At 46.4% G+C, this 27197-nt stretch overlaps 1 protein-coding gene across 1 annotated transcript in view; it reads right to left on the bottom strand.

Annotated features, from left to right (window-relative positions):
- Positions 1 to 27197, bottom strand: part of Tbcd (tubulin folding cofactor D) — a 148688-nt gene that overhangs the window by 33541 nt on the left and 87950 nt on the right. The window contains exons 15-23 of the mRNA XM_090351442.1: positions 23864 to 23921; positions 16868 to 16897; positions 15436 to 15521; positions 10218 to 10298; positions 8863 to 8936; positions 7985 to 8102; positions 6802 to 6862; positions 5436 to 5458; positions 2007 to 2038 (exon numbers count right to left, since the gene is read on the bottom strand). Coding sequence (XP_090207568.1) covers positions 2007 to 2038; positions 5436 to 5458; positions 6802 to 6862; positions 7985 to 8102; positions 8863 to 8936; positions 10218 to 10298; positions 15436 to 15521; positions 16868 to 16897; positions 23864 to 23921 — 563 coding nt within the window. The remainder of the gene's footprint in view (positions 1 to 2006; positions 2039 to 5435; positions 5459 to 6801; positions 6863 to 7984; positions 8103 to 8862; positions 8937 to 10217; positions 10299 to 15435; positions 15522 to 16867; positions 16898 to 23863; positions 23922 to 27197) is intronic.

The following is a 27197-nucleotide window of genomic DNA, read 5'->3' as shown; positions in this document are numbered from 1 at the left end:
GCTCACTTACACGCACACACACGCACACACACACACACACACACCGAACAGACGCCGAGGGCTCTACCACGGCACCCAAGCCTCAGAATCAATAGTGACAACCACGGCTCCCCTCCCACCCTTACAGCCCATCATCCACCAGCTGGGGTTACAGGACACCTGTGACACACTAGAAGCCTGGCCTTCTCAGAGCTCATGACCCACACAGCCATGGCCAGGCTCTGGCCCTCTGTGCCACAGAGCCAGTAGGAGAGGGTGTGGAAGAACCAGGGACGGCTGCAGGCGTGTGCACATGTCCCCAGTGCTCACCCTCTGCTACCCATCAACAGAATTACAGCAGACTTCACTGTACAACTCACTGTAAAAGGAACGCAGACCGACTTGTTCAGTCTTTCTCCTGATGGACTCAGCCCTTTCCATTTAGACAGCTATAACCACACCTCAGACAGGCAGACAATCCACCTACCCCCGGAGCTTATAAGGTGCCACGACTCAGCCAAGACTGCAGGTGCCACACTTAGGGAGAGAATCCTGGTGTCGTGTGTGTCACCAGGGTTTCTCCTCATTACCTGCAGGCATTCTGAAAGGTGACATCCTCTGGTCTCTCCGCATGATGCTGGGCAAGCTCATATGATGGACGAGCATGCCCATGTGAGCTTGCTCTAATTTAGTGCAGTATTCGGTATCTCCCCAAATGCTTGCCTCTTTATTGGCAACTTTAGGAATCTCTCAACTGAAATATAAATTTCTTCCTCTAGCTATGTTTTGTCCACTGACTTCATACTCATTATATTCTTCCACATACAAATAACTTGTTTCTTTTGCTTCTGCCTGTGAAACTACTGTTACTTCTGCTAGGTGGCATGATGTCAAGATCTACAAAACCAGATCAGGAAAACCTACCAGTCACAAACATCCTCTGAAGTTCCATTCTCACATGGTGGCCACTCTGGAATGCTTCTTATGAGACATACAAACCAGCAATGGATAGAGGAAGGAAGGCGAGGGAAAAGGTATGTTCATACAGACACTATACACAAACATTCTTAGATGCCTAATTGCCAGCAAAGGCAGAAGACAGTCCAATATCCTCTAATAGATGAATGGTGTAAATTGTGGAGAATAAACACAGAAAATGGGACACAAAGGAATGAAGACGTGAACCACCTGCACAGATCTCAGGCACTGTGCTTATAAAAAAGCGAGCTCAAAAGATAATCAGATTCCACTTACAGACCACCCTCAAGATGAGAATACCAAGTAAAAACAGAGTAGTAGTGGTGGCCGACAACAGTGTGTGTGTGTGTGTGTGTGTGCGCACGTGCACATGGGGGGTGGTGGGGGAGAGAGACAGCTTCCACACACTGAGTAACTCCTGCCCTCTGGGTGTAGGACCTAAATTTCTCATGTCTACCCTCCAAGTGACCACATCAGGCAACTTTCCAACCAGGGAAGGCGACTACACTGCCCCACCCAGGCCTGCTCATGCCCCCTTGGTGGCTCTTCCTGGACCTGCAGGCCAGGACTGACAGGCAGAGGCTGAGGAAGAGCCAGGAGAATCCACGTTGAGTGCCTGGCTTTTCTAACAGGCTCGGCTAAGTAGACCACAGGGAACCTAGATAGTCACATGATGGCCTCTTGTGTTCAGGATAACTTGAAAACACATTTTTTGCTCTCTATTACATTTAATGTAGATTCTAGTTCAAAGGGGAGAGGTTCCCCTTGTTCCTTAGGCTCGGCGCATCCACCGTATGGCCGGCCGCCCTAAGGCTGCCGAAACTGATCAGAGGCCCCAAATCTGAGAACTGGAGCATCAGGCACAGAGAAGCAGATGCCAGGGCCCATCAGCTGGCTCTCAGAATGTGACCTCCACCAGAAGAAACCACCACAACCACCACCACCGGTGACTACAGGAGGGTCAGGGATAAAGGAAAGGTGTGAGTATCTCAGGATGCTGTTCCATGGCCCAAGCAAAGGGCTCGGCCGCTTCTGCCCTCAAGACCTACCTGCTTGTCTCATGAGCTCTCCTCCCAGGCCCCTGAAAAGCCAATGAGAACATTCCAGTTAAAAAATCTCCTACTACATAAAACATTACACATCCCACCAAGCAATAGATAAAACTTCAACTGCCAAAAAAATATTATGTCAGTGAGGTAAACTCGTCACTGGAAGTATTACACCACCTTCTGGCTGTGACAAGACCATCCTTTGGCAATCTTTCAGCTTGCTGGGGCACTTGTTCCTCATAGCACCAAGAATACCTTTCGACATGCAGAATGAATTCCACATGCTTCATCACAGTGTGCCAGAGCAAGAGCACACTAATGTTCTGTCACAACCAAACCAGACAGGAATCAAACCCCCCCGCCCCCGCCCCGGCACTAGCACCTGCCCAGTAGTGCTAAGAAGCCCCTGACAAGGAACGTAACACCAACTGAGGAGGCTGTGGCTTCTGGTCCAGACAAAGAAGCATTGGCTAGATAAACAGATAAAACACTAGACCACATACATCAAAGTCTGGGAGACAGTATAACACCTAGAGAACTGTAGGGAGTAGTGAGACTGACACCTAGCCATCCTGTCGTGCCAAGGAGCTGAAAATGGATGTGGGCAAAGCCAGAGCAGCTGCAGACCACAGTGGAGTAGGGCAGCCTGTGGCTGATACTAAGCTGATACTGGACATAGGACTGGCCTGAGAGAAAACACTTGGGAGGAGAAAATAGGCCCCTCCTGGAGCCAAGTAGGCTGGGAATGGCCCCTAATCCATCAGGGTGGAAAGCTACACTGTGACACTAGCAACTGGCTAACATTGCTCTACACCCACACAGAAAGGCTTCAAGAAGACCTAAAGGACCCAAACATACAAAAGAGAAGAAAATATACTAAAAGGAATATGACATGGGCTGGAAAGGTGGCTTAGTGGTAGAGAACTTGCCTGGCGTACATGAAGCCCTGGGTTCAATTCCTCAGGACTACATAAAAAGAAAAAGACAGAAGTGGTGCTGTGGCTCAAGTGGTAGAGCACTAGCCTTGAGAAAGTCCAAGGACAGTGCCCAGGCCCTGAGTTCAAGCCTAGGACTGGCAATAAACAAGCAAATAAATAAATAAATGGAACATAACAATCCAGTCCACAAAATGAAAACTCCAGAAGGTAAGAATCCAATGAAGAACCAAGAAAAGAATCAATTATATCAAACCAGAAATGCCAAAGCTGGTAAGTTAGCACACAAGGTCATCAAAACAGCTGTCCTATCCTTCCTAGGTCTGAAAAGGTGAAGGAAACAAGCAAGATGAATAGAAAAGGTATTAAAACAACATCATGGTTATGTCAAGAGAAATTAGAAAGCAGAAATCTGAAAAGAAGAATCATATCAAGTGCAATTACCAGCAGATTAGAAAGAGCAGAAGAAAGTTTTAAGCAGCAGAAAGCAGGTCTGTGATGGGAGAGCGAGCAGATCCGTGATGGGGTACAGCAGTAGGGGCGTCATGAAGCCCCTTCTTCACAAAGATGACAAGGAACTGTGCATCTGGCAAAGGTTTTCATACTGATTAACTTTACTGCATATAAATCATAATTTAATGAACGCTCCACAGGACAGCAACAGCAGAACAAAAGACCCCTACTTCTAGTCTGCCAATGTCTGGAGAATGACGAGTGAGCCAAAGCTCGTCTGGAGAAGTAACATGGCTTATACAACTTCCCTAAGCGTCTCGCTATTGGCTACCCTGCTGGAAATTCAGTTGGCCTCAAATGTCATTCCGAAATATGTGGACTGAGAGAAATACAGGTATCAGCAGCTACCCCTAGTTGTCATCACTCACACAGTGTGCCTTCTGCTCTGCCACTGGCAGAGGCTCTGCAGTACCATCCCACGAAATCAGATCCCTCTCTAAATCACTATTTAGAGTAATAAAAAGTCTCTTCTGCTAGTCTAGCAAATGCTACAAAAATTAAATACCTTAAACAAAATTTTTGGCAGTCAATGCATCATGCCATTAAAGAAGTAGAACTTGGGCCAAGAGCATGGCCTAGTGGCAGTGTGCTCACCTAACGTGCATGAAGCCCCGGGTTCAATTCCTCAGTACCACATACGCAGAAAAGGCCAGAAGTGGTGCCGTGGCTCAAGGGGTAGAGCTCTAGCCTTGAGAAAACCCAAGGACAGTGCTCAGCCCTGAGCGCCAGGCCCTCAGGACTAGCCAAAAAAAAAAAAATGTGGTTCAAGGGGAAGTGCAGTAGCCTTGAGATGAAGAGCTCAGGGACAGCACCCAGGCCAAGAGTTCAAGCCCCACAACCAACAAGGAAGGAGGGGAGGGGAGGGGAGGGGAGGGGAGGGGAGGGGAGGGAAGGGAAGGGAAGGGAAGGGAAGGGAAGGGAAGGGAAGGGAAGGGAAGGGAAGGGAAGGGAAGGGAAGGGAAGGGAAGGGAAGGGAAGGGAGGAAGGCAGGCAGGCAAGCAGAACTTTTACTCAAACCTGGATGGAGTTTAGGAGTAGGCTATGAGATAAACAAGAATGGGAAGATTTCAGAAGACCTCAGTGGACAGACATGCACAAGACTATAGGCATGTGACAAGTGACCGAGCAGCCAATTCCCACAGGCCCCACAGACCAGGCTTGGGACAACTAAGCCCTTTGAGAGCTCCCAGCAGCTGCCCAGCTCAAAGGTCCATGTGCACCGCCTGTACTCCCCTGACAGTCTAGAGCAACAGTGAACCAGAGGCAGGAGGGGGAAATTGTACCCTTCGAGAGAACAACACGCTGCTTACTGCTCCACTCACTCATAGCAAAAAGCTGTGAAGAAAATGAAACCGAGAGTCACGAGTATGAGAATCTGTGGATAATCCTGTTTGACAAGTGCTGGTCTAGACATGGAAAAGGGGTCCCTCTAAAGAGCCTATCAGTGTCGTAAAAACACACAAAGAAGCTGGGCACTGTGGCTCACGCCTGTCATCCTAGCTGCTCAAGAGGCTGAGATCTGAGGATCAAGGTTCAAAGCCAGCCCGGGCACAAAAGGGCCTGGGACTCTTTATCTCCAATTAACTTCTAGAAAATGGGAAGTGGGGCTGGGCTCATAAGGGTAGGGCGGTAGCCTTGAGCAGAAGAGCTCAGGGACAGCGCCCAAGCCCAGAATTCAAGCCCCATGACCCACCAAAAAAAATATATCTATATCTATATCTATCTATCTATCTATATTCTTGCCTGAGTTCAAGCCCCATGACCCATAAAAATAAATAAATAAATGAGATATCTGAGAGTGTGCACCTTGAACACTGAGTCAAGTGACAGCTGCACCTCCTCAAACAAAGTAAACACAGAGCCTAAGAGCAAGGACAGAGCAAAGCTGAGCTGGCAACTCAGCTGCTTAGAGGTGCAGTGTCAGCTCAGCCAGCTCTTGATATGTTCTCACAAGAGTCAACATTAACTCTGCAAGGCTTACCTGTATAAGTGACGATCATAAAGCTAAAAATAAATAATAGAAAATTGGGTTAAGTAAGACAAGTGCATATACAATATTGACAAAAACCAACAAAGGAATGGTGACGGGGTGGAGGAGCCTACCAGGAAGTCTCAGGACAGAATCTTACCTCACTCTCAGCCAGGCCTTGGCTAAGCTTCCTAGGTGACTTATCTCAGTAAGGAAACTAAGGCAGAGAAAAGTAGGAACAGGAGTGGCTACCCAGAGGGAGAACAGGACTAAACTTCCTGGCCCCAGGGACCAAGTCCTAGCCTCCTTTGAAGGAAACCACAGACATTCTTGTCTGTGAGGGAATTACATACAAAGCCCTTCAAGGCATCATCCTCAGCTAAAACTTATTGGATGTCTATTTACTGCCACTAAACTCTTCTTCTTTTTTTTGCTCAGTTGTGACGCTTGAACTTGGGGCCTGGGAGCTGTTCCCGAGCTCCTCTGTGCTCAAGGCTAGTAGCACCATTTTGAGACGCAGTGCCACTTTCAGTTTCCTGGGGGTGGGCATAAGAGTGCCCTTTCCTGAATAGCTAGGGTTACCTGCACTGGCCGCCACTAAACTTGCTAAGTACATTTTTAGTTCTTACAAAAACTAAAAGAAATGATCTTTTATTATCTTTATTTTACAGAAATAGGAAGCCCTGATTCACAGGAATGTGGCTCTGCCTCATTAGGCTAGCTCCCAGCCTCATGCCCACCTCCGAGGATGTCAAGAACGTCAGGTTCTACTCTAAAGAGAGAAGTATAAGGAAAGCTCACCAAATGGTATTGCCAAAGCCGTAAAGTTAGTGCATGAACACAATAAGGACATGAGACTAAATGACCAGCTTACTGCCTTATAAAGGGAAAATATGAAGGCACAAAAAACTACTTGGAACAAGACTTAATTCTTCAGATGATCTTGAAAGGATCATTTACTTCGTGCTTTTAGCTTCTGAGTCATCCCAGGCATTAAGAATCTCAAAAATTCCGGAATGCACTCAACTTTTCTCCAGAGAAAGATGCACACAAAACTCTGGATTTAATCCTAAGAGAGTGTGCATCTGGGTATGCAACCCACTCTGCAAGGACACACCTGTCTAGTGCAGATGGGGACAAGATATCCCTCCATCTAATGGGTTCTGAGCGCTCAGGCATCCCAGGGGGTCATGGAGCACACTGTGCAGTGTAGACCACAGAACAACTTTGAACAATTCTAGCCACCAGAAAATGTGTACTAGGGCCACAGCACTGACCCCAGCAAGTCACACGTGGAAACCCTAATGGGCACACAGCCCAGGTGCATAATGCTTTGTATGCAAGGAGTATGCTCCGTACTCAGGAGGGTCACACAAACCTGTTGGTGAATCTGCTTCAGGCCTTGCACCGCCTTCTCATCGAGGTAGTCAGTGACAGGCCTGTAGAAGGTCAAACACAGAGCTGAGGTCACAAGCATCAAGCCAGAGCCCAGCACAGAAAGGAAAAAAAAAAAAAAAAAAAAAAAAAAAAGGTGGGTTCAGAAGGACCTGCATCTGCATCTCCTTCAGGTCCTCTCTGGATTCCCAATTCTGACTTCAGATAAAGCTATGCCAGACACAGCCACTGGCCATCAGAGCCCTGTAAAGCTCTCATTTGGCCAGTTTGCTAAGGCAGAGACAATCCCATCATCAGGACTCCACAAGTGCCAGGCTCCTGCCAGCTGCTACAGAAGTAAAGTACCTGGCAAGGTGGATGCTCACAGAGGCTCTGGCATCCAGGAATGCGGACTTCACGGGCTCCGCTCACCTAAGTCACTGCTGCAAGCGAGCCCAGCCTACTGGTGAAGTGCAAGTTCACGATGAGCCCTGCTGTGTGCGGGCGGGGCAGTGCCAGCCCCTGGCGGGTCTCGGATGTGCACCCTGGTAAACAGCACTACACAGGCACCACTGTGGTGCACTGCTGGAACAAGATTGGGCCCTGCATGGCCCAACCAGAAAACAACTCTGCACTCTGCCCAGGCCCCTTCCCCACAGCCACAACCAAGCAGGGCAATCAGCAGGGACACTTTGAGTCACTTTGATTCCATGGCTGTGCTGAGGCCAGGGGGCACCATGCCTGCTTCAGGTCTGGTGGTTAGAAACAGGAACCACAACCCCGCCCACTGTTACCCTGCCCAAGTCACCCACAGTAACAGGAAGTGACTCAAATCACAGGTTTTCTCAAGCTGGAGTCCAAGAGCCAGGTCACAGACATGGAGAGGAGTTAATGAGCAGTAAAGTAAGAAAATCAAGCAGCTCTTGGAACAGCCATCCTCTGGGCCTCTGCACATCCCTGTACTTCCTACTGGGCTATGAGTTTATGCATGAAGCCAACAGAAAAAAAATCTACAGGGATACCCTCAGACTCAGCAGACTCCAGCCACTGAAAAACCTTAAAACAAAATACAGGAACCTAAAGACTGTAACTACTAAGGATAAAAAAGTTAGAACGATGTTCCCAAACTCCAAATCACAAAGACATGGCTTTCCAAGATGAACCATAAATACAGTGGCATCTCCTACCTGTCCCTCTGAGCTACCAGCTTATACAGGGCATAAACGACTTCCGCACAGGCAAGAATGGACCCATGCCGTGTGTGCAGATCTGAACTCGATGTCTTCAACAGCAGGGCTGGAAACACTGCAAGAGAAAGGCAGCTAGTAGGTTGGCATGTACACACTGGATAGCCTGTGTGCTATCTTGGATGCTGCCTTTGAGGCACTGTCATGAGGCAGGATGTGGCATGACACCATATTCAGACTAGCACAGGCACCTCAGCTCTTAGACACCTGTAACCGACTGAGGGGACAGGAGATCTTGTCTGCAGATCTGCCTGTCTGCACATGGCCTCCTAGGGGCTCTTGATGGCAGCAGGCAGAGAAAAGGACATACATGCTCAAAAGGAGCTTGTGCTCCAATTTTTCATTCATTTCTGCTCAGACCAAAGAGCATCTGTCTTTGGCATTCAGGAAAGAAAAGACAAGATCCCAAATCGTGACCACATGACTGAGCTACAGACACTAACACACCTCAAACCCTCATCAACCACGGCAGCCCGCGCTGCCTATGAATCCCATGGTCTGCAATCTGGACGACCCCCGACTCCGGCACTGCCCATGAGTCCTATGAATCCCATGGTCTGCAATCTGGACGACCCCCGACTCCGGCACTGCCCATGAGTCCTATGAATCCCATGGTCTGCAATCTGGACGACCCCCGACTCCGGCACTGCCCAAAGCTCCCAGTGTACACATCCTGCTGTCGTCTTCTTGTTCTGTCCCCTGGTAAATCCCACAGCTTTAGCCAGAGACAGAGAACATCACCTTTAGAGTTCCCTGCGTCTCCCTGCTGTGTGCGCATGTGTGTGGAGAGCCTGCAGGAGAGGGGGACCCACACCTACCGTGCACAGCACTGTACTCTGGAGCTCGCGGGGTCAGGTTGTGCAGCGCCTTGGCTGAAAGCTCTCGAATGGCTCTGAGAGAAGGGGAGCACTGTTAGCAAGTAGGGATTGGTAAGCCCGCACTCACCACCACAGCCACGAGGCAGAAACTACCCCCTGATGTATCAACCGATGAATGAATAAGTAAAATGTAGAGTGTTATTCCATCAAAAAAGAACAGAATTCTGGCCTCTGCTACAATGTGGATCTAAGGCCTTAAGCTAAGAGTAGTTTTTATGCTTTCAATGGTTGTATGAAGAAAATAAAATATATGAGACAAAGACCTGGGATACCACTATTTGACCCTTTGAAGGAAAAGCCTGCCAGCCTATGTACACAATGGTTCAATACAATTGTACTTTAGGACAAGAAACAACATGAGATAAAGGACATTTTGTAAGGACAAAGGACAAATACATTAGTATGACATACAAATGTCAGGTATACATGCACCAAATATAAGACTCCCATTCAAAATACAAAAGGGAAAAATTGAGATGACTGAAACAGGAAACAAACAATACAGCAACAGTCAATAGCTCAAGGATTTAGTCCAATTCATGGACTACACATTTTCCCTCTTTCCTTCTTTCCTTCCTTCCTTCCTTCCCTCCCTGTCGTGAAGCTTGAACTCTGGGCCTGGGTATTGTCCCTAAGCTCTTCAGTTCCAGGCTAGCACTCTACCATTTGAGCTACTCGCAACTTCCAGTTTTCTGGTGCTTAATTGGGCATGAGAATTTCATGGACTTTAGTGCCCCGGCTGGCTCTGAACCACAATCCTCTGAACCAGATCTCAGCCTTCTGAGTAGCTAAGATTATAGGCGTGAGCTGCTGGCACCCAGCTGGGCTACACATTCTCAATTTCGGTTTTAAGTATTTCGTTGGCTGATAAGCTGGTATGAAAAAAGAAAGGCAAATCTGTGTCCCCATTGCTGGTGTGTCTTACATGTAAGCTCACAAAGGTGCTGGCCTTGCAGGGGACCACAAACAACCTGAGTGGACAGCAGAAGTCACGTGCCAAAGGCTCTGAGCTCTGGAAATATGCTCAGATTGCACAAGTGTGGCTACTCCGCTACGCAGTGGTAGTAAGGCCTCAGTCCTTAGAGAAGCTAGAACACATCCCCCACAGTCTGTGATACTGAAGACCAACCATTAACCAACACAAAGGCATGGAGACCAGAATTCATATTCCTTCTCAAAAGTCATCATCGTAAAGCATGACAGCTACAATGACAAAATATACTCAGATTCAATTTAATTTCTCCTTTTTGGGGGGGAGGGGAAGAATTATTAGAGAAACATAAAATCCAGCTTACCCATCCCAGTGGTTGACTTTCAAGGTGACCAGATGGTCTATCAGTGACTGGGTATATTCTGGAAAGCCAGCAATAAACACACTAAAAAAGACAATAATAAGAAACAATGAGGGTTGGAAGGAGTCAGAACCCTGCTCCTTCCAGAATACTGCTCAAGAAGAAGCACGTTATACAATTACTTTCAAAAACAATTTGGCCTTGCCTTCAAAAGCACCAGCACGAGCCAGGCAGCCCAGCCTGTGGGGCCAGGCGGTGAGCAGACGGAGGAAAGTGTTCCACACAGACTCACACACGCAGCACAGCCGCCCTGTGCACAGGGGCAGCCCCATCGCCTGGGTGCGCCTGACAGCCACTGAGCAGCACAGCGGAACGGACTTCCAACAGAGACACAGAGAGACAACTCACAAAAACGAGTATATACCACTTTAGCCCACTTAGAAAAAAAATGTGCCCAGGCCCCAAGTTCAAGCCCCAGGACTGCACCCCCCCAAAAAAAATTGAGGCTGGGTGTGGTGGCTCACTCCTATAATTCTAGCTACTTGGGAGGCTGAGATCTGAGGGTCACAGTTCAAAACCAGCCCAGGCATTAAAGTCTGTGAGACTCTTTATCTCCAATTAACCACTAGAAAACCGGAATCGGCGCTGTGGCTCAAAGGGGTAGGGTGCCACAACAGACAAAAAAAAAAAATTTGAAATAAGGTTGAAAAAAATAAGGAGAATGGAGGCTGGGAGTTTGGCCTAGTGGTACAGTGCTTGCCTAGCATGCACGAAGACCCGGGTTCAATTCCTCGGTACCATATACATAGAAAAAAGCTGGAAGTGGTGCTGAGGCTCAAGTGGTAGAGCTCTAGCCTTGAGAAAGTCCAAGGACAGTGCTCAGGCCCTGAGCTCAAGCCCAGGACTGGCAAATAAATAAATAAAGTAAGTAAGTAAGTAAGTAAGGAGAATGGAAGAGATGACATTGATCTAGATGTATTATACTTATAAATGGAGATGTTGAATTGAAACCCTTTTTTATAACTGAAGATAACTTTAAAAAAGCACACAAATAAAAACTGAAAAAAACCTAACTGCTTACCAGTGGGCAGAATGAATAGATGACCCGGTTGGCCACAGAGCAGCAGAGACCCAGCAATGTACAAGCTGTACAGTAGGGCTGGGTCACAAACCACCGTACTGAGTTAGAAGGTATAAGAGACCATTTTTGTGGCTGCTCTTAGAAAGCATTCTGCAAAGGGCCTTGTTCATCCAACACTATGCAAAGTGGGTGTCTTGGACAGAACAGGCCACAGAGGTGGTGCCCCTCCCTCTAGTCCAAAACAGGTACCAGGTCCTCAGGTGTGCATGTTATCAGTACATGCTGCACTGCACTACATGGGAGATAATGGATGTGAACGATGCCTCCGTAAGTTTACAGGGCTGCAGAGTGGCCTGTGGTGAGCACCTGCCTAGAATGCTTCCTCCCTGGCACCACAAGAAGGAGACATCTCAACTCTTCAAAGGAACATAGAAAAACTTAAGAAGGATCTCTGAGTGGAATGGGTTGCTCAGTGTTTGGAGGGGCAGGGGACACAGAAAAGGTGGGGCAACAGGGGAGCACGTGTGGAAGGACGATTCCCTGGACACAGTCGTGGGGCCTGCACTCAGGCCGGCACTGTCCCTGAGCTCTTCAGCTCAAGCCTAGCACTCTACCACATGGAGCCACAGCGTCACTGCTGGTTTTCTGTGGGTAAATGGGAGTCTCACAGACCTTCATTCCCTCGTGCCCGGCCTCACCAGACACTCTTTTGAAATGAACTTGTGGGTGGCGGTGGGAGGGAAAAACGGGGAGAGAGAGCAAGAGAAGGGGCGAGTGACATTGTCCAAAAAGAAATGTACTCTTAGCACAGTGGCTCACGCCTGTAAGCCTAGCTACTCAGGAGGTTGAGATCTGAGGTTCCCAGTTCAAAGCCAGCCCAGGCACAAAAGTCCACAAGACTCTTATCTCCAATTAACCACTAGAAAATCGGAAGTGGGGCCGTAGCTCCAGGGGTAGGGCAGTAGCCTTGAGCTGAAATGCTCAGGGATAGCATCCAGACCCAGAGTTCAAGCCCCATGACTGATTTAAAAAAAAAAAAAAAAAAATGTATTTTTTTTTTTTTTTTTGCCAGTCCTGGGCTTGAGCTCAGGGCCTGAGCACTGTCCTTGGACTTTCTCCAGGCTAGAGCTCTACCACTTGAGCCTCAGCACCACTTCTGGCTTTTTTCTATGTATGTGGTACCAAGGAATCGAACCCAGGTCTTCATGCATGTTAGGCAAGCACTTTAACCACTAGGCCAAACTCCCGGCCCCAAGAAATGTATTCTTTACCTGACTTATATAACTGTAACCTCCCTGTATACCACCTTTACAACACACACACACACACACACACACACACGTATATATACATATATTTGTATGTATATATATGTATAAATATTTATATGTATATACATATACATATATACGTTTATGTCCCCAAAAAAGAATCCTGCCAGGTGCTGGTGAAAAATTATCTGTTAATATCACTGTAGATACTTCTTTAAAATAAACTCTTCCAAATCAACAAGGACATCTAAGTCAGCAAGAGAAAGCATCACAAGTAGTCTACAAGTGACATGGGCCCGTCACATGCCTGATAGGCAGACACATGCGCAGCCAGGCAGGAGCCCACAGCAGGCATGGGAGGATGCAGGACCCCCGGTTTGAAGCAAGCAGAAGTTTGGATCCTCAGGGGAGGGAGCAAATCAAGAAGAGGCAGCCTGAGGCCAGCCCCAGCTCCACAACCAACTAGCAGCCGTCTTAGGAAAGACAGTGCTGAATCCTGGAAAAGGCAGCCTCATGAAAACACCTATATGCCACCCAGGAAGCGGCAGCAGGAGACTGGTGAGTTTGAAATCCACCTCTCAAAATAAATAAATAAAAGCCAAGCACCAGTGGCTCACACCTGTAATTTCAATGAAATCCTGAGGAATGCAATTCAAGCCAGATACAACAGAAAAGACCAAGAGATTCCACTTCCAAAAATAATCAGCAAAAAGCCAGGCTGGAAGCATGGGTCAAGTATAGAGTGCCAGTTGTGAGCAAGCAAAGCAAATCAGCATAACACAGAGGCTTGTAGTTCAAACTTTGGTACCAATAAATAATGAGGATGAAGATGATGATGACGACAATAACAACAACAATAATATAAACAACAGTTACTTCCTAAGAGCAAGATGAGGAACAAGGAACAAGTAAGGAGATCGCTAGATTCCCGGAAATGGCCAGGCAAACCGACACCTGGCTTGACAGTACTAATGAGTGGGCAAAGCCTAAGGCACCCAGAGGGGAACATCTCTTGGCATGAAATCAGTAACGGGGTGAACTGTTAGGGTGTGAGGCCAAAGGTGAGAGCACAGTACCCCACTTACGTGAGGCCCAAGGAAGGTGGAGGACAAGGCCTGTGGGAGAGGCCCGGGGGCCCTGCAGGCTGCCTCTCGGGTGCACAGGTCCTCCATGTGAACCATGAAGTAGACTTCCAACTACTCATCCTGCCAAGACCCTCCCTCACACCCTTACTTACAACTGGAAAACATCAGCAACAGCATATAACAGACATATAAAAATTAAGCTTTTAAGAAAAGGTTCTGGGGGCTGGGAGCGTGGCCTAGTGGTAGCTTGCTTGCTTGCCTAGCATGCACAAAGACCCAGGTTTGATTCCTTGGTACCACATATCTAGAAAAGCTGGAAGTGGTGCTCTGGTTCAAGTAGTAGAGCTCTAGCCTTGAGGAAAGCCCAAGTATAGCGCTCAGGACTGGCAACTAACTAACTAAATAACAGAAAAAGGTTCTGGGTGGCCAGGCAGGGTGGCTCATGACTGTAATCCTAGCTATTCAGGAGGCGGTAAGGGTTTACAGGGTTTAAAGCCAGCCCAGCACCACAGAGCACCACAAAATAAGAGACTCTTATTTCCAATTAATCATTAGAAAAGGGGAAGTGGGGCTGTGGCTTAAGGGTAGGGTGGTAGCCTTGAGCTGAAGAGCTCTGGGACTACGCCCAGGCCCAGGGGTAGAGAAGTAGCCTTCAGCTGAAGAGCTCAGGGAGTTTAAGCCCCATTACCCACCAAAAAAAAAAAAAAAAAAAAATCAGAGAAAACAGAATGAACATAGAAAGAACCAGTAGGCACAAAGGGACATGAAATACTGAGAACAAATGACACCGTTAATTTTTTTTTTTAGGTGATCACTTTAGTGACAATAAAATTATAATTTTTAAAAACAGTAGCTAAATTCCTCTCAGGATAGGCCAATCTCCCAAAATTGCGTATTGAAAATGTTGTGTCTGCATGGTCTGTACAGTAGGGCTGTTAAGGAATCTATCCTGAAGGTATAAAATAGTAATGAAACAAAAAAATACAGTGGTATGATTTTCTAACACAAAGTATATAAATCACTTTATAGTCACAACCTGTACTCATATTAGTATTACAATGGGTTAACAAAGGCAAGTAAAGTAATTTTCCCAGTACTTAGACATATAAGTAGAAATAATTTGATTTGATTTCTGCAAACTATAGTTCGGATGTTAAATATTTATTATTTGACCTGATTTCCCAAGTATCCCTTTCTTGCTCATCAGATAAGTAACCCAGAGATGGCTTCAGCTTCGAAACATTTTATTGAAACAGAAACAGTCACTTCTAATCTCAGGTTTCATTTGAGAGAGACACAGACCTGTGACAAATGGCAGGAGAGCTGTCATAGAGAAGGACACGCACAGCTTTGCTTGTGGCTGTTTCCTGAAGACCCTGAGCCCTGAACAGAGCAGCACCAGCCAAACAGGACAATGAACAGAACATGCCTGAGAAAGTTGACTGGAAACAAGCTTTTCTCACTCGAGGCTGGCTGGTGCTCTACCACTTGAGCCCTAGTGCCATGTGGTCCTTCCCCCCCACCCCACCTTAAGTGGTTAACTGGAGAAAAGAGTCCCATGGACTCTCCCGCGTGGGCTGGCTTCACACTATGATTCTTAGATATTTAGCCTCTTGAGCAACGAGGACTGTTGAGCCGCCAGCACCCGGACAATTTCTAATTTTTCCACATAAATTATTTTTCACGTAGGGATTTCCAGGATTGGGAAAGAAAATGTCGGAAGCTGAATTTTGACATCTTTTCAAAGAGAATATTGTACTTGATTGATAAACATTAGAGCTTACCTTATAACTAGGAAGCAGTTAGATAGGCTGCCCACGGCAAAATAGTCAGCTGCAGTCAAAATATCAATTCCATGAGGGAAAGTGCCCTGATGTAAACAAAAAGAAACTGGAGGAAAAAGCAAAGATACGAAACTGCCTAAATGAAGAAAGGTGCCTCAAGTCACAGCCACACTTGGAAACCAGGACTTGGAGCTATTTAGAAGCAGCTAGGAATCCACCATGATGAGCAGAGGTGGCCTGTGACCCAACAAATCCTTGCAAAGGCCAGGCTGCAGCGTGAGCAGCAAACTCCTGCTGTCATTTGCTCTTGGCCCCACCACAGCACATGTGTGCTTTGCTGTGTCCTCGTGTGGCAGGACTGAAACAGCCAACCTGTGGTAAAGGTACCACCTCTTCTTCTTCAGAAAGACAGCAGCACACAACTGGCAAGGGGCCCAGGGAAGCATCCCAGTATGGCCCAGGGTTGGGGGCCACAAAGAATGAGGACAAAAACAGAATAGGCAGGAGGCTAAGACTTGGGCCTACCAGGCAGCTGTCTACCCTCTCCTTCTGAGGGAGGCACCTCAGTGGCCTCACGCACACAGGGGCAGCAGGAGGCTAGCATGCAGACAGACTGTTGGATAGAAGGCAGATGGGAAGAATGTCATCAATTCTGGTGACCCATGTGTCTAGAGAGCCAGGCCTGGACGGAGGAGTGCGTGCCCCAGCAGACTTCATACTCCGGGGCTCCCCTAATATTCTCACCATATGTGGCTGCCCGTGGTAACTTCTGAGTCCTTCATCCAGAATACACAGCTTCAGCTCCTATCCGTTCCACCTCGCTCTGACCTCATACCCTAACCCTCAGCCTGGCTCTGTTCCTCTCCTACAGTGGCACACGTAGGCCCACAGCTACAATGAATCCCTGAGCTCAGACATGTGTTTCTAGGGATCCTCCTTCCTACCCAAGTCAATCCTAGCCCATCTCTAACCTCCAGCCCATCCTCCTGCCTACCTGACCCCACACTCTGATGTTTGGGTCTCACATGACCCCACTTTCTAGATAAGGCTGACCTGTGACAGGCTTTAGAGTTGGAGGACACATGCCAACATCTGAAGTACAGCTCTAACACTAACGACCATGAGGAGGAGTCATGGGCTGGAGGTTCTCCTAAAATAAAACTACACCTAATACCAAGGGAACTGGCTTCCACTTCAGCAGGGGACTAGCTTCTTCTACACCGGTGCAGCTGCCCTCATGTGCTGCCCTCAGCGGTGAGGGAAGGTCCTCATAGTGCATTGGGATATAGTGTCAGTATCCCCAGCCCATGAGGTAGTAAGCTACATTCTTTACCCACATCCAACAATGCAAGAGAAGTCACAGCTTTCAAGATTCCCACCTTCAAACCTACAGGAAGTTTCGGGAAATGAAAGATTTATAAAGTGGCCGTACCTGTCTCCCCACATTCTCCTGGAAGGCAGCCTGAGGAACAGAAAGAACAAACAAAGCAGGTGAGTGAGGTTTGCTTCTGCTAAACATCAGCAGATTAATTCAAAACAAACAGTGCAGTATAAATGACCCATGGCTTTATTTTTTAAATAAAAGTCTTCATTGTTGGGTGAACATGGCCCCAAGGGTGGTTTGGCACTGTTTTTATGTCCTGGTGCTCTTTAAAACCACAATTTAAGAATTCAATATATAAAATCAGACACATCCTGAAAGTGGCCTGTCAATGGGAACAACAGCTTCAGACCAGAGCCCTTGTGAAGGCCCCAGAAGTACAAAGAGAATGCCAATAGGTCGGCTAAGTAAAAGCCAACACCTGAAACACTCCTCCTTGCGAACTTCTCAGTCACCCTCAACAGCTCCGGGCAGAGGGGGAAAGCCCTCCCTTGTCCACACCTAGCAGCTCTAACCAGCTCTGAATAGGACGCCCAGGTCCTGCATGCCACGCACAGCACAGGGGCTGACAAGATCCCCCTCTGAGCTTTCACAAAATTAAGTGCTTCAGGTGAAGCATTTGCAAGATGCCTCATCACACCTCAGCAGCTTTCCTTCTGCTGCCTCTCACCCTGTCCTGTGCAAGGATGCACCGGGCAAGGCAGGCTGTCTACTGAGGTAACAGGGACCCCTTACCCCAGCCAGCAGGGTCTCGGCCTCTCCCAATAACTCTGGCTAGAGATACAAGGAGACACCGCCTCACTAGAGCAGAGTGCCGGCCACGCGGTGCACTTCAGCAGCAGGCTCAGGCGAGGGGGCTTAAGGAGAGTCTAGGACACGAGTCAAGGGACTGCAGAACGCCTTCTGGCCTGGGCAGATACCCTAACACAGGCTAGGTGCTCCTGGACAACAGAGCTGACGAACTGAAAGAACGTGAACTAAAAGTTCAGGCCCTGTTGTCCATGTACCAACCCCACAGGACAAATGAAGGAGTTGGGGGTGGGGGAGAAATGGGTTGAGTGAGAACCCAGAGAAAGGTAGACTATGTAACCCAGTGAGGACAAGGACGCATCACAGGACAGGAACTAGCAACTATATTCCCTCAGAAACAGAAATTATGCTCACATAAGAACCCTTACAGGGGGCTGAGAGTGTGGCCTAGTGGTACAGTGCTTGCCTAGCATACACAAAGACCCCGCTTTCATTCCTTGGTACCATATACACAGGAAAACCCATAAGTGGTGCAGTGGCCCAAGTGGTAGAATGCTAGCCTTGAGAAAGCCCAAGGACAGTGCTCAGGCCCTGAGTTCAAGCCCCAGGACCGGCCAAAAAAAAAAAAAAAAAAAAACCTCCTCATGAGACTTCAATGGCCACTGCTGAAAGACCTTGGTTTCCAGGAGGAGGGGGCAAGGCCAGAGCAGCAATGGCAACCTCGATGCCCTTTCCCCCGACGCCTCAGCTGGTGCACAGCAGCCTGGAGTCCAGTAACACCCTACCTGGTGGCAGACAGATTCGTTACATCCTCAGAGAGACGAATGAGCAAAGCAGCCACTGAAGGCTGAGGATCTATGAAAGCAATAGGTCTACAGCTGGAAAGATCTTATTCCTGATTGCCAGGCAGTAAACCCTCGCACCTTCAAGTGAACCACTCTCAACTTTCAGTGGTTTGACTTTTGGTGGGGGTTTGGGGGAAGGGAGATACTAGGTTTGAACTTAGAGCATCAGTGTGCTAGGCCAGTAACTACGATTTTAACTCACATGCTAGCCTGTAGATGTTTTCATTATAAATAAGCAGGGCTGAGCTTGGATGAACACAAAGAATTTCTTGCCAATTCAAAGGGGTTTTTATTTTTATTTGAACAAAGAAAAAAAATTATACTAGTTTATTTCACTTTATTCCTAGAGTGTATAAAGGACTTCGATTTCAATACTATTTCTCATAAGATGTCTTACATTATAGAATAAGCATAGAAAACATGTTAACTTTTAAGTACAGACTTAATGTAAAAGTTTTTATTATATCTCAAGAGTTTGACTGGGAATGTGGCTTAGTGGTAGAGTACTCGCCTAGCATGCATGAGTCCTGGGTTCAATTCCTCAATACCACATAAACAAAAAATAAAAGAAATAAAATGGGGCCCGGAGTTTGGCCTAGAGGTAGAGTGTTTGTCTAGCTTGCATGAAGGCCCAGGTTCGATTCCTTGGTACCACTAACATAGAAAAAGGCTGGAAGTGGTGCTGTGGTTCAAGTGGTAAAGCTCTGGCCTTGAGAAAAAGTCCAAAGACAGTGCCTAGGCACTGAGTTCAAGCCCCAAACTGGCATAAATAAATAAATAAATAAATAAATAAATAAATAAATACATACATACATACATACATAAATACATAAATACATAAATGATAAAAAAGTAAAATAGAGAACCAATCTTTCTGATGAACACAGACACAAAGCTCTTCAATAAAATACTAGCCAGCAGAATCCAGAAACAAATTTAAAAAATCATGCACTATGGTCAAGTAGGCTTCATCCCACAGATGCAAAGCTGGTTTTACATTCACAAATCAATTAATGTAACCATATCAACAGATTTAAGATCAAGGATCATATGATAATTTCTCTGGACACCGAGAAGGCATTTGATAAAATACAGCATCCATTCATGCTGAAAGCATTAGAGAAAATAGAAACAGGAGGTACATTCCTTAAAATAATTATAGCCATATATGACAGACCTACAGCCAGTATCATACTAAATAGAGAAAGACTAGAACCATTTACCTTAAAATCAGTAACTAGACAGGGATGCCCACTTTCTCCATTTCTCTTCAATATAGTGCTAGAATCCTTACCCAGAGCAATAAGACAGAAGGACATCAAAGGGAGCCACATAGGGAAAGAAGAAATCAAGCTATCCCTCTTTACTGGTGACATGACCCTATACCTGAATGACCCAACAAACTCCACTCCCAAACTCCTAGAACTAAAAAGTCACTTTAGCAAAGTGGCAGGATACAAAATCAACCTTCAAAAGTCAGTAGCCTTTCTGCACACCAATAATACACAAACAGAAGGAGAAATCAAGAAAATGATCCCATTTGCAATAGCTCCCAAAAGAATAAAATATTTAGGAATTAACCTAACCAAAGATATAAAGGAATTATTTAATGAAAACCATAAAAGTCTAAAGAAAGAAATCAAAGAAGATACCAGGAAATGGAATACATCCCATGCTCATGGATAGGGAGAACCAACATAGTGAAAATGGACACACCGCCAAAATTGATATACAATTTCAACACAATCCCTATCAAAATCCCAAGGACATTCTTTACTGAAATAGAAGGTGTAATCCAAAGGTTCACATCGAACAACAAAAGACCTAGAATAGCCAAAGCAATTCTAGGCAAAAAGAGCAATGCAGGTGGTATTAGAATACCAGACTTCAAACTGTACTTTAGAGCCATAACAACAAAAACAGGATGGTATTGGCCCAAAGATAGACCAGAAGGTCAATGGAACAGAATAGAAGATCCAGAAATAAAACCACATACCTATAGTCAACTTATATTCGACAAAGGAGCCAGAGATATACAGTGGAATAAACACAGCCTCTTCAATTATTGGTGCTGGGAAAACTGGGCAACCACATGCAGAAAACTTTTATAAAAATTGATCCTAGCCTGAAACCATGCACAAACATTTACTCAAAATAGATCAAAGACCTCAATATCAGACCTGAAACTGCTACAGGATAGAAGAGGAGAGAGACTGGAACTCATAGACACGGGCAAAAACTTCTTGAACAGAGTCCAGGGTCACAACAGGGACTGGAAAGAAACTCAACAAATGGGACTACCTAAAAATAAAACGTTCCTGCACAGACAAAGGCAGAGCTACTAAAATAGAAAGACAGCCAAGCAGCTGGAAAAAGATATTGACCAATAATACATCAGACAAAAACTTAATATCCAATATCTACAGGGAACTCAAAAAACTAATCCCTTCCCAACCCAACAAACCAATCAGTAATGCGCAAGGAAACTAAAGAGAGACTTATCCAAAGAAAAGGTTAAAATGGCAAAGAAACATGAGAAAATGTTCATCATCCGTGGTCATAAAGGACCTGCAAATAAAAACAACCCTGAGATACCACTTTATCCCAAGCCCAATGGCCAATATTCTGAACTCAGACAACGACAAATGCTGGCAGGGATGTGGAGAAAGAGGAACCCTACTGCACTGCTGGTGGGAATGTAAACTAGTACAGCCACTCTGGAAGGCAATTTGGAGGTTCCTCAAAAAACTAAACATAGACCCTGCTTACGACCCAGCCATACCACTCCTGGGCATCTACCCTGAGCATCACATCACAGCCATATTCATCTCCGCACTATTCACAATGGCCAAGTGATGGAAACAATCCAGATGCCCTACTACAGATGAATGGCTACAAAAAATGTGGCATATATATACACAATGGAGTTCTACATAGCCACCAGACAAGAAAAATGGTGGCATTCGCTAGGAAGTGGATGAAACTAGAGCAAATCATGTTGAGCAAGATGAGTCAAGACCAGAGGAACAAAAGGCGCATGGCATACTTGATAGGTAGATATTAGATCTAAACAGTACAAGAACAATTACTTAATATTAGGGTATCCACGGTTACTGACATGATCTTGGAGAAATAAATATAACTACATAGACATAAAAATCTATGATGGGATATATACTCTATAGACATCATGTTATTTAGATCGATATGTATCTATGACATACAAAGTCTCAGCTTAATTTTAATTATGTTTTAAAATCTATGTGCTAGTGATTGCATATAGAAATTCCTTTCTTGAATACTTGTTTGTTAAACATGGCATTCGAATATGATGTGAAAAAATCAGTGTTAATAAAATCTTTTATAAAAAATTAAGAGGAAAAATTTAAAGAATAAAGGAGCAAAAAAACCAAAAAACAAAAAAACAAAAAAAACCTCCCAAAGAATCACTAGGTTTTCTGAAGCTACAGACAGAACAGAATCCAGCGGAAATGAAGCAACTTAACCTCTGTTGAGATTGTTTTAAAGAATAGTTTGTTTTGTTTTTTAATCTGTGCCAGTCCTAGGGTTTAAACTCAGGGTCTAGGCACTATCTCTGAGTTTTTTTGCTCAAGGTTAATGCTGTACCACTTGAATCACAGTTCCACTTCTGACTTTTTGGTAGTTAAATGAAGATAAAAGCCAGGCGAGGTGTGAGCCACCTCCTTGCTGTAATCCTAGCTATTTAGGAGGCTGAGATCTGAAGACTGCAGTTCAAAATTAGCCCGGGGCATTAAGTCTGGGACTCTTATCTCCAATTAACCACCAGAAAACTGGGAATGGTGCTGTGGCTCAAGGGAGTAGGGTGGTAGCTTTGAGCTAAAGGGCTCAGGGACAACATCCAGGCCCAGAGTTCAAGTCCCATGACCAACCCCCCCAACGCCCCCCCAAAAAATGAAGCTAAAACTCTCACAGATTTTCCTGCCAGGACTGGCTCTGAACCAAGGTCTTCAGATCTCAACTTCTACAGTAGCTAGGATTGCAGGTATGAGCCTGGCTTAAAGAATACTTTTAAAGAAAACATGTACCCTGATTGCCTAAGGTAAGTCAGGTCACCACACCTGCATGGTCCCTCAGCACAGGTAGCCTGTGGTATGGCTGGGGCTTACAGAACCCTTACCACAAGAGGAAACATTTCCAATTCAGTCACAAGGCTGGCATCACCCTAAGTCCAAAGCCAGACAAAAATATCTCAACAAAAGGGAAGTGCAGACCAGTACCCTTCACAAACAAACTCAGAAATCCTACTTGTAAGAACACTGACGAGCTGAATCCAGCAACACAAGTGGGAATTAGCTCAGAATACAAGGCTGGTTTAATGCTGGAGCACGGATTATATAGTACACCATGTTTAAAAATCAAAAAGGATCCTCATGATCATTTCAAAATCCAATACCAGCTCACGATTTAAATCCTTTCAACAACTAGCAGCAGGAAACAACTTTTCAGCCTGGAAAAGCGTCCAGGAAGCCCCAAATCTACAGAGCAGGCCAACTTTCCCTGATCCCAGCTCTGGAGCTGCCATTGTCTCCTGTCCACCCATCCTGAAGCCATGCTACAGCCCTCCACCCAGCTACTCACAGTGCACAAAAAAACACAAACCACGGGCCAGGAGTTTGGCCTAGTGGTTATAGTGCTTGCCTAGCCTGCACGAAGACCTGGGTTCGAGTCCTCAGTACCACATACATAGAAAAAAGCCAGAAGTGGTGTTGAGGCTCAAGTGGTAGAGTTCTGGCCTTGAGAAAATCCAAGGACAGTGCTCAGGCCCTGAGCTCAAGCCCAGGACTGGAAGAAAAATAAATAAATAAATAAAAATAAAAATCCACAAACCTGTCAGATGTGTGCCCCAGGAGGCTCTGGACAGCATCTCTTTAGGTAACTGAAGCTGCACACGTCCCTCTATCCAAATCTACCTGAAACAGTGGTGCTGCAGGGACCCCAGGCCTCTGAACCCTAAACCCAAGTTCTGCTGCACACTGTTAAATCCTGTCCAGCAAGGCCCACCCCAGGAGTGGCTGGATGCAGCAGAGATGACCATGGCTTAGCAATGGCCCCACCAAAGACTCAAAGCCCCCATTTGCTCTGCCACCCCTGGACCTGCTGCCCCACCCCCAGGTCTTCTGAGCACCTCAAGTCTGCTCATTAAGCAGCAGCTTGCTTGCTTGTATCTGCTTGAGGACCCCTACCACAACAGCTGGTAGTAGTTTTCTAAGTCGGCCATATGAGGTGGGGGTGCTGAACCCTAACTACATCCCTGGAAGTCCTAGGGCAAATGAGCTGCCAGTCGTATACTTTGGCTTCTGCTCACAACAGCTCCCCTGCATCCTTTTCCATGTCTACTGCGGGTAGCAGGACCAGTGAGACAGGACCACATTCCAGTCCCAACCTCCAAGACAGAAACAAGGAAACTCACAGATGCTGCTCTTCTGCAGTTCACATCTCGGTCAAAAACTGTAGCAATGAGCAGTGCACTGTAAAAGAGAGGAAAAAATCACGTATAAGAAACTCTCCAAAATATAGCTTGGCTATATTTTGCCTGCTTGGCTTCCCACCATCTTAGGCACCAAAAACCTCAAGGCCCCCACGGGTGTGGCAGACTAGTGTGACCTCCAAGACATCTGGCAGCGCGCGTGGTCAGAGGCGTCTGGTCCTAAGGAAAGACTCATGAGGGAACAGACACATCTCAGGATCTCGGAGACAGGCAGAGAGGCACCAAGGAAATATGCAGACAGACACAGGATAGGCCCAAAGGACAGGAACTGGCAACAGAGATAAACCAGCATGAGTGAGAGCAACGCTGCAGGGCCACAGACACCAATGCCTTCCAGACCACAGTGAGCGGTAGGAGCTCACATAGCAGAAAGAAGCCTGCATGCCCTGCAGGTGGCCCACCCATGGAAACACCAGAGCACCACAGCAGTGTCCCTCACAGGGACCTCACAGGGACATGCGTGTGCATGCATGTGCGTGTGTATGTAAAGTAGTCTGCCTCCTAAAAGAGGCATTTCTCTGCTCATCCCTGAACCATTTGGAGCAGAGTCTCTGGGATGGTAGGGTGAAGACCCAAGGACCAACAGCATGGCCGCAGGGCTGACCCTCTACTGAGCCCCTCGTTCCCAACTTTCAGAGCTACACAGCAGGCATGGTTCCAAAACTTTAGGACAACAGCCCTGCCCTTACCACCATCTCCTCCTGCACGTGCCCAGACATCACCCTTGACAAGGATCAGCATGCTACACTCAGGCACAGAAGCAGAGGGCGCCTAGTAACCCCAACTCCAATTGCCACCCCCATGGGAAGAGCCAGGACGGTGGGAAAGGCTGAGTCCGGGAACAGACCAGAGGAGGATGAGTGCCAGATCTTATGGGGCCAGAAGTAAGAAAACGATCAAGAGTAAGAAGGGTCATAGGAGAGGAGGAAGACACCAGTCAGCAGAGTCAGAGCTGGGGGGACTCAACTGACAAAAGGAATGACAACCCCAAGATATAAGCAAACACGGGCTTCAACAAGAGAAGAAAGGGAACAACTGGCCCTGTCACCAGCTCAGGCAGCTAGCCCGCAGGAGACACATGCAAATCCAGTAGAAACGTCCTGAATCCACCACAACATGGCTTCATTACAAAACCAACCAAGACCTGCACAATGTTATTATATCCCTGTTGCTGTTAACAAAACACATTTGGTACTTAAATGTACCTCATAATAAACTGAACTTTTAAGTATTACACATAACATGCTAATAAGGACTTTGTAGGCTCAATGGTTTCCTTCATTTGTCATAATCAGTAGAAACCTTGGGCTCTCATAGTAGAGATCTACAATAGAGCAAAACCTAGATATATAAGCCATATAGTATGCTGCTAAATGAAAGGACGTCCAGGATATAGAAACAAAAGCCATAGAATGAGTGATTGTTGTCCTTAATGCACTATGTTATCTCTCATCTCTTTTGTTGTCCCTTGGTTATCCATATTGTTATAGTATTTTACCTTGTTATCTGATATATTGTATATATGTGTATTTGGTTATTTGAAATAGAATAGGGAAGGGGGGAAACAAGAAGAGGAGCGAGGGTGGGGGAGGGAAATGGAGACCAAGACATGAGAATGTTTGTGAAGTAATGCACCTTCTATCTGGTGAATATAATGTAACCCTTCTATAAATGACAATAAAAAATATATGGGGGAAAAAAACCTTTGTAGTCCTGGGCACAGGTGACTCACATCTTGTAATCCTAGCTTCTTTAGGAGGCTGAGATTGAAGATCAGAGTTCCAAGCCAGCCTAAACAGGAAAGTATATGAAACTATTATCTTTATTAAAAACCACACACAAAAGCTAGAAGTGAGCAGTGGCTCAAGTGGTAGAGTGCTAGCTGGCCTTGAGAAAAAGAAGCTCAGGGATAGTACCCAGGTCAAGCTCTGAGTATAAGCCCAGGACCAGCACCAAAAGAGGAACTTCGTGGATTGAGAAGAGGTAGGGGGAGAGGAGAAAGGGGAGGGGGGACAGAGGGAGAGGGAGAGAGAGAGAGAGAGAGAGAGAGAGAGAGAGAGAGAGAGAGAGAGAGAGAGAGAGAGAGAGAGAGAGAGAGAGAGAGGGAGAGAGAGAGGGAGAGAGAGAGAGAGAGAGAGAGAGAGAGAGAGAGAGAGAGAGAGAGGGAGAGAGAGAGGGAGAGAGAGAGGGAGGTTGAGATTATTAGGAATCACTTTCAATATATTGAAAATTACTCAAGCACAAGTTTTTATTGAATAGTTTTGTTTTTAAAACCCATAAAATCTGAGCCGGGAGTTTGGCCTAGTGGTACAGAAAGTCTAAGGACAGTGCTTAGGCCTTGAGCTTGACTGGCATGCATAAATAAATAAATAAATAAGCAAGCAAGCAAGCAAGCAAGCCTTCTAAAATCACGTTTTCTAGGAAAAGAAATTAGCCAAAACCCTGCTTCCCATTAACCAGGGAAATGTGAGTGCCAGTCTATAATACTGGAAGGTCGCACTTCATAGTGAACTCTTAGAATTGCCATTCATATGTGTATTGAATTACTATGTCTGTAGAATACTGAGTAGTGAAGAGAGGATGAAACAAAGAAACTTGAAGGCATCCCCTTAACTTAACAGGCCTGCTCTGACCTCCCCAAGGGAGGGCGGGACACAGAGATTCCAACCACCCAGCTAAGTCTCTTGGACAGAAACCTTCGGCTTTGCCCTGAGGCTGTAGATACTCCAATCCTGTCTAGGCAAGTTGACCAGAGTCTGGTTTCACCCAAGTGTTCTAGGGTGGCCGTGGCCACCGGGGAAAACAGACCCTATACACCGAGTCACCCACCCAGGCATCTGAGGAGTCAAGAGGACAAGATGGTCTTGGCTTCTGTCTCTCAGAATGAAGAGTTCCCCCCACCAAACTGCATGTGCCAAAGAAGCTGAAAGTGTGGAAGAAACAGTCTGCTTTCCAGCTGCATGTATGTCATTTCCCTCCTCAAGGCCCTTTCCCAAAAGCACGACAGTTCATGCTTATTCATAACTTTTCACAAGTGACTGGGTGACATAAAGTGGCAGAGAGAACTTGGATGGCTCCTGTCCAGTCTCTTTTTTGACAGAGATGCTGCACACACCCTGCAAGCATCCCTCCTGTGCTGAGCACTAATCCCAGGAGCCCCCCGGTGGGGGGGGGGGCAGCCCTTCTCACAGCTGTCCATGGGAGAACCAGCCCAGCCACTACAACTCTTGCTGTTGGCCACTAATCACACAGTTAC

The sequence above is a fragment of the Megascapheus bottae genome, chromosome 17, assembly GCF_031878675.1.
Source record: "Megascapheus bottae isolate mThoBot1 chromosome 17, mThoBot2.hap1, whole genome shotgun sequence".
Classification (NCBI taxonomy): domain Eukaryota; kingdom Metazoa; phylum Chordata; class Mammalia; order Rodentia; family Geomyidae; genus Megascapheus; species Megascapheus bottae.
The sequence above is the reverse complement of the archived record's forward strand: the minus strand, read 5'-3'. Positions and strand labels throughout refer to the sequence as shown.